Source organism: Arachis ipaensis, chromosome B09 (genome assembly GCF_000816755.2).
Source record: "Arachis ipaensis cultivar K30076 chromosome B09, Araip1.1, whole genome shotgun sequence".
NCBI lineage: Eukaryota > Viridiplantae > Streptophyta > Magnoliopsida > Fabales > Fabaceae > Arachis > Arachis ipaensis.
Window position 1 is genome coordinate 35,800,047 of NC_029793.2, and position 7,659 is coordinate 35,807,705.

The 7,659-nt window shown below is 36.5% G+C and overlaps 1 protein-coding gene across 1 annotated transcript in view; it reads left to right on the top strand.

Moving 5' to 3' along the window:
- Window positions 6,136-7,659, top strand: part of LOC107615399 (pectinesterase-like) — a 3,877-nt gene continuing 2,353 nt past the window's right edge. The window contains exon 1 of the mRNA XM_016317462.2: window positions 6,136-7,227. Within this exon, the coding sequence (XP_016172948.1) occupies window positions 6,309-7,227 (919 nt within the window). The 5' untranslated portion in view covers window positions 6,136-6,308. The remainder of the gene's footprint in view (window positions 7,228-7,659) is intronic.

Below are 7,659 nucleotides of genomic sequence, written 5' to 3' on the forward strand. Positions count from 1 at the left end.
AAAAATATAATAAATTCATTTTGTTGTTCATTCTTTAGATTTACTTCGAATGAATTAATCATTTATTACAATTTTTGATATTAACATATTTTTCTAGCAAAAAATTTATTAACAAAATAATAAATGAACAAATATTGAAGGTAAAAAAAATAAAAGTTTAAAATAAGAATCCAAAAATTTGTTATCAATATCTTTAAATTTTCACCGTATTATTTTAAATTTTATTATAGATACTTTCATGAATGATTGTCGATTTACAACATCATTTCCATTGCAAAATTAAAAAAGTACACGTCAAAAAGTAAAGAAATTCAATAAATGCATGTTAATTCAGAAAATAAGAAAGGTAGTACTAAATAAAAGAAAGGAAACAACTAACACATATTTAAAAAATTTGATGCAGATTTTTGAATATCCACAAACTAATCGGCAAGTGCAACAGGTCGTATCAAGTAATATCTCAGGTGAGTAAGGATCGATCCCACAAGGATTGATGGACTGAGCAACAATGATCGACTAATCCACTTAGTCAAGTAAGCAGAAAGTGGTGTTTTGGTGTTCAAAAGCATTAAGCAGTTCAGAAAATAAGAAAGCAAACAACAAAAGTAGTGTGAAATATATGAGAGAAAACAGTTAAAGTTTTAGAGTTGTTTATTTGTTCAGATTAAGTTTTTTTACTAATTATTTTAATCATGCAAGATTCGTTTCACAGCAAACTGTAATTGACTAAACCCTAATGTCTTAGTGATTTAGTCTCGTCTAACCCAATTCAACTGCCAATGTCTTGATCACTTAATTTAGATTAGAGGGTTAAGAGCAAATCTAGTTTATGGCCACAGAAATCTTAATTACCCAAAGCTAAATGGATTATATGTCACGTATCCAGATTAGTTCAAGTAATTAGCAATTTAGGAGGAATTCGCTTTTAAGCTGTTCTTCAAGCAAGATAACTCTGTCGAGAATTACAAGAACACATGTAGAATAAGGATTATACTGTCGTTCTACCCGGATTCATAAAATGAAGAGCGAAAGCAATCCTTAAAACTGAATCAATACATTAATTAAAATAGAAAAGCAATAGTCTTAATCCATTGAAATAAACAGAGCTCCTAACCTTAACCGAGGAGGTTTAGTGGCTCATGAGTTACAGAGAAAATAAGGGTTCTGAAAAGTGAAACGGAAGTGAGAAGATCTCCCTAAAGGGTGAATCTTTTCCCTTTTATATCTAACCTAATTTGATTTGAAATTAAAATAAAATAATAAATTCTAAACCTAAAAGATTTTGTTTGTAAATAAAAATTATAAAAATAAAAGATAAGATAATAACTAAGAGCTAAATCCACTAAAGATGCTCCTTTGAAGAGGTTGGATCCAGATTGAGTGGCACTAAACGCCAGGATTGGCGTTTAGCACCTAGAGAGGCAGAAACGCTTCTGATCTGTGCTGGGTACTGGCGCTAAACGACAAGCTGGCGTTTAACGCCCAAGGGGGTAACCTCAAATATTCTTCTTTTTGCTCAAAACTCTACCAAATTGATCCGAATTTCACCTGAAATCATAAAAATACCAGAAAAACTTAAAGTAGCATCCAAAGAGAATTTTAACACTAAAATATAATTAAACTAACTAAATTCTAACTAAATTTAACTAGAAAATAAGCATAAAATGGGTATAAGATGTTCACGCATTAGATGTAAAGAGAAATGAACCCTAGAAGTCGGATCGGAGTATCTCCCAAAGCAAAGAGTATCTGGTATGCTCTCAAATCTTTTTTCTCTAGGCCCAGCTTATCAAAAGCTAGTTTAAACAAGATTTCCGCGGAGCTTCTCTGATTTACCAAGGTACTGTGGAGGTTTGCATTGGTAAGTATCATTGTGATCACGACAGGGTCATCATGTCCAGGTACTACCCTTTGGGCGTCCTCTTTTGTAAAGGTGATAACGAGGAGGTCGGGCATCTCATTTTTCTCATCGACCAGGTGGACTTCTTTTAAATGTCTCTTACGAGAATATTTTGTGTTGAGTTAAGAAATTAACTAAATTAATTAGTGATGACAAACATTATTTTTGGACAAAATAAATAATTAGTGTTGATCATTGATAATTGCATATTACTAATTATTTATAAAATGTTGCAGGCCACAACTCATGAGAAAGCCCAAATGGAATGGAAAATAAGGCTGATGGGTTGATAACTCAAAACGAAGCCCAAAAGGACACAAAGTTAAGAAATCAAAACGGGCCAAAATGAAGTGATCCAACCCAAGCCCGATTTGATATTCAGCAAGCAAATTCCCTCCCACTTGCTTTCACCAAATCAACGTACCTTTCTCCTCTGTTCCAATCAAATCACTGAACTCAGAAAAAGTAAGAAAAGAGCTTAGTCCCTAAGCTAGTCATGAAAGAAGAAGGAAAGAGAAGGTTAAGCAAAGAAAGGTAAGGTCTAATCAACTATTTCAAACCACATCAAGAAAAGATCAGAAGGTTAAAGGCAACCCATTTTCTTATACATGCAACACATTTTCTTCTCTTCATCTTCAACCCTCTGCCACTCCGTTTTGAGCTATATGGAAAAGAGGATTTTTGTTCTTCATTGCTGTGAATCTACGGTCACAAGTAATTCTTGGAGACCAAGTAGCATCTCAATGGTTCAGATTTGGTTGACCATTGGAAGACTCTTATGGTTGCTGCTTTATGGCTTTCGGTCAAGATAGAGAAGTCAGAAGCAAAGTTTCTATTTTGAAGATTACTGGGAAAAAGGTGATCGGCTGGGTTGGTGAAGCTCAAAGCTCAAGAAATTGACCTAGGAAGAAGAACCCAGCAACATGCAAGGAGATAAAAGAAGATTTTCTGTTCATTCAGAATCAAGGAGAGAAAACCAGAGTTTGGTAAGTTGTGTTCTGTGAAGAGTTCCCTGAGAAGTTCCTCTACTTGGACAATGTTTTCTTTCAAAGAAGCATTCTGCCAATATTGAAGAACTGAATCTGAGGCTTGCAAAGCTAGTTTATCACATAGCAAAGAGGATGTTAATGAAGTCAATCCCCTTCATGTTTTACAGATTGTAATGTACTTTTCTATGTTTATCTTTCTGTAATTTCTTGAGTGAAAAGGCATAGTGAGAGATTTCAAGTAAAAGCCATGAGTGAAAAAAGGCTGAGTGATACACTTGAGAGAAAAGCCTAGAGTTATTTTCTGATTTCTTTAGGTATGTCTATGTCTTGTATCTTGTACCTGTAAGGTATCCCTTTCTTAGTTGGATTAGCACTAAGAGTGAAGAGTTAGGTATTAGCATAGCCAATGTCAAGTTAGGTTAGAACTTAAGTATGAAAGGATTGTGTCAATCCTGTGGAATTGGTGTATGTAATACTTTTAACTATAGTGAAAATTTCTCCATTGTTATGGAGGAGACTGGACGTAGGTTGCATAGCACAAGGCAGCCGAACCAGGATACATGATGGTGTTAGCTTTTCTCTTCTCTACTCTGTTCTATTTTCTGATATTCATGAGACAAAAATAAATTGTCTCATAAATTTCTGCTGCTGAGTTCAAACAGAAGCAGGATTGAAAGTTTGTTTTAAAGGGTCACTTCTGTAACTAAAAAGAAAGGCATAGATTCAACCCCCCTTCTTTAAGCCTACCACAACCTTCATTTTATTACTCCTCCTCCTGCAAATCCTTCAGTAATCATATGGATGTGCCTATCAGGAGTTCATGGCAGTTTATCTTAGCAAACTCTGTCTTCTTCATCTCTTTTTCTCTTACCCAGGTCATCTGACTTGTCTGCTAAATACATATCCAACCAACTTTCTGTAACCAATTTCTTGATTACATTTTTTAAATCATAGCAACCATTGATGAAATGGCCGTAGATTTTATGGTATTCGCAGTATTCTGACTGACTCTCATCTTTTTTATTTTTTCTCGGCCTAGGAGGTGGAATTTTTTCCGTGTGGCAAATCTCTCTATAGATGTCAACAAGGGATACTCGTAATGGGGTGTAATTATGATACCTTCAAATTTTGTCCGACTTGTATTCCTCTTTTTTCTTTGATTTCTTCTCTTTGTCTCGAGCTGCATATTAATTGTGTTATCTCGGAGTAGGTTCCCTTAAACGAGTTGTTTCTTCCATATTGATATACTTCTCGACTCGCTCTTTCATCTCGTACAAATAGGTCGGGTGCCTCTTTGATATGGATTGGGAGAAAGGACCTTCTCTAAGGTTGTTGACTACTAGTCCCATGATGACCGCTTCAATAGGTAGATTCTAAATCTCCAAGCATGCTTTGTTAAATCTGTCCATATAAACCCATAGAGATTCTCCGACTTCTTGTTTTACTCCTAAAAGGCTTGGCGCATGCTTGACCTTATCGTTTTGGATGAAAAATTGGGTAAGAAAACTTCTTTCCAAATCGTCGGAGCACGTGACTGATCTAGGTGGTAAACTATCAAAACATTTCATGGCCGCCTTGGTTAACGTAGTCGGGAAGGTTTTACAGCGTCTGCCAAGTACATTCGACTTTTGAAATTGCTCAGATGATGCCTTGGATCAGTGGTTTCATCATAAAGATCCATGTCCGAGCTCTTAAAAGTTCTAGGAACTTTAGCTCGCATGATTTTTTCTATAAATAGATCTTTGCCTGTCAGAGGTGTTTCTTCTCAGTCATCAGCTCAAGCTCTCCTACCCTTAAAGTCAGACTCCGGTTTCAAGAGATTTTCTTCTAGCTCTCTTCATCATCGAACTTCCCTTCTCAAGGCTCCTTCAAATTCTCGTTGTCACTCTAGCTCCTTCTCGAGTTGTTCCAGCTAGCCTTGATATTCGTGGACAAGTCCCATGATCTTCGTGGGATTTCTTGGCTCGGATCCTTTAAGTCGGTGTACTTCTGAGCTTATCATGTCTCTCCAGGTTTGGAAAGTGCGCATCTCTGGCTACACCTTTTCCTCTATCAGTTCGGGGAGGTATGACTAACGCTCGCTCGTCGTTGTATTGCTCTTCTTCTCGAGCTTCCAAATCGGAAGCTGTGTGTCTATCTTCTGTGTGTCTATCTTCTGGAATATCGTCCACCATCGTACAATCTTGATTTTTAGGTCCTCGGCAACGGCGCTAATGTTTCGAGGTTTACCTGAAACGTATAAATTTGGGCCTGAACATAAGGTCCAGGCTCCTTTTGGGTTTTAGTGTCCGACGTCTTCTGGTGTCGAAGTGTCGCCATCCGAGTTCCTCGTGAGGAGGTGGGGGTGGTACCTGCAAGGGACTCTAATGTTTAAGTTAGCAAGAGTTTAAACAGGTTTTTAGTAGATTGGAATTCAAGAATACTTGAGAGTGTTAGGGTATTTATAGGTGTAGACGTAGCGTTAATAACCACCTTTTAGAGTTGTTCCACCTTTGATGGTGGATAGTCGTTTCTTTATTAGGAAGGTTGTTGAGATCTCCTTTCTAGATTAATAAGAGATATTGAGGGGCCTTAGTTACTTATTTAGATAAGTAGAGATAAACCCATGTCGTCGTGTCTGACCTCTGTTAAGGTTGGACCGGTGTTGGTTTGGATAAGGTGGAAACTCAGGTATAGTCGACTTCACGTGAAGTTGATAGCTGATAGCCGTTAGATGAAAATTTAGTCAAATCATCTAACTGCTCTCAATTATCAACTTCACCTGAAGTCGACTGTACCTGAGTTTCCACCTTTGCATAATATCTGTAAATTGGACTTTATTCATTTTGGTTCTCGCTAAGTAATAGGCGAGGGTATGAACACCGCCAATAAAACCATCAATATAATCGATGATATTTTAATGCATTTTTGATAGTTTATTTTCATGAATTTAATTTTGATGCATTATCAATGTAAAATAGTTTTATATATATTTTTAATTATATAATATTATATCAATAAAAATAATTATTTTTTATATTGACCGTATGAATTATCATAAAAAAAAATAAATATAATTGTACAACTGTGTAAAATACTCTACGCCGGTGGATGTATCAAAATTAAACTCCTACCTTCATTCCAAATAATTTGCACGATGCGCGATGTTAATGGCGATGCATGACATGACCATAAGCAATAAATAATTTTCTAGTATTTATTTAATGAAAATCATTAGCCGATGTGACAACCATTCTGTTAATTGAATCATGTTCTTGCATTCATTTGGTTACCACAATAACAACCATGATGTCTGTTTTCCTCGACCAGATTTTGAACCCTTCAGATATACTTAATTTAATACAAACTTATTAATTTTAATGCAGCATAGCTACATATAAATACACCAAAAGCTTAAGCAAAAGCCCCTTACAACTGCCATGGCCACAAGAACTACCTTGAAGACTCCATTACCAACTACCTTCTTCACCCTTCTTTCCCTCTTGATATTCCTTTCTCCATCTCTTGCTAATGATGATTTCACTTCCTCTCCATGCAACCTCACACCCCACCCTACATTTTGCACTGCCACTCTACCCTCTCCCAATATTTTATCCGTACACGACCAATGCCGGTTCTTCCTTAACCAATCCTTAGTAATAACAAAGAAGGTTCTCGAAATGGTCTCTTCTTATCTAAGAGACCGCCGTATGAGAATTCCGGGTTCCACTTTACATGCTATCGAAGACTGCGTGAACTCTGCAGAACTGAACATTGATTTCTTGTCCATTGTCCTCAGAGCTGCCGAAAGAACCGCCGCAAATAGCTATCAAGCTCATTATTACGATACACAAACAATGCTTAGCGCCGTCTTAACCAATCATCAAACGTGTATGGACGGTTTTAACGAAGTAACTCCATATCCAAGAATCACCGGGGGATTATCAAGTGTACTGTCAAATGCATACAAGCTTTACAGCGTTTCGCTGGCGCTTTTCGCTCACGGTTGGGTTAAAAACCCGGCCGCAAGACCAAGAACTACCATGAACAGAAAGTTACACCAAACAATCTTAGATGGCGATGAAGGGTTGGTGGTGAGAGAGAAAGTTGTGGTGAATCCGAACGGATCTGGGGATTTCACCACCATAAATGATGCTGTGGATGCAGCACCTAACAATACCGGCACCAACAATGGGTACCATGTTATTTATGTTGTTGCTGGGATTTACAATGAGTACGTGTCCCTGTCGAAGAACAAGCAGAACGTAATGATTGTTGGAGATGGCATCAATCGCACCGTGATCACTGGCAATCGAAGCGTGGTTGATGGATGGACCACTTTCCAATCTGCAACATTCGGTGAGCTAATGTTTTTTCTTTTTCTTTTTCTTTTTTGAGTATTTAACGTTTGGTCATCATGTTAATGGATGTCACATGCAATGTATCTATAATGGTGTGCATTAATTTCAGCACTTTGCTTGGTTGGTTCATGGCTAATGTAAGCACCAAATCTTTGGGGTTTTTAATTTAAATAAAAAATATTAACTTTTAGTTTGGGTAATACTTAAAAGACTTAATTTCACAAACAGAATAATTCCACAGGCACATGTTGCAAAATTAAGGAAGATAGGTGACAACTTGCACAATAAGTAATTACAAATAGATTTTTAGACATATTTCGCAAGCATTGCTAGCAAAATATAAACAAATCACCTACATCTCATAATTTTTACTCTTCAACAACATTTAGATATTTTTAAATTTTAAGTTAATAATTTATTTATTCTCTAA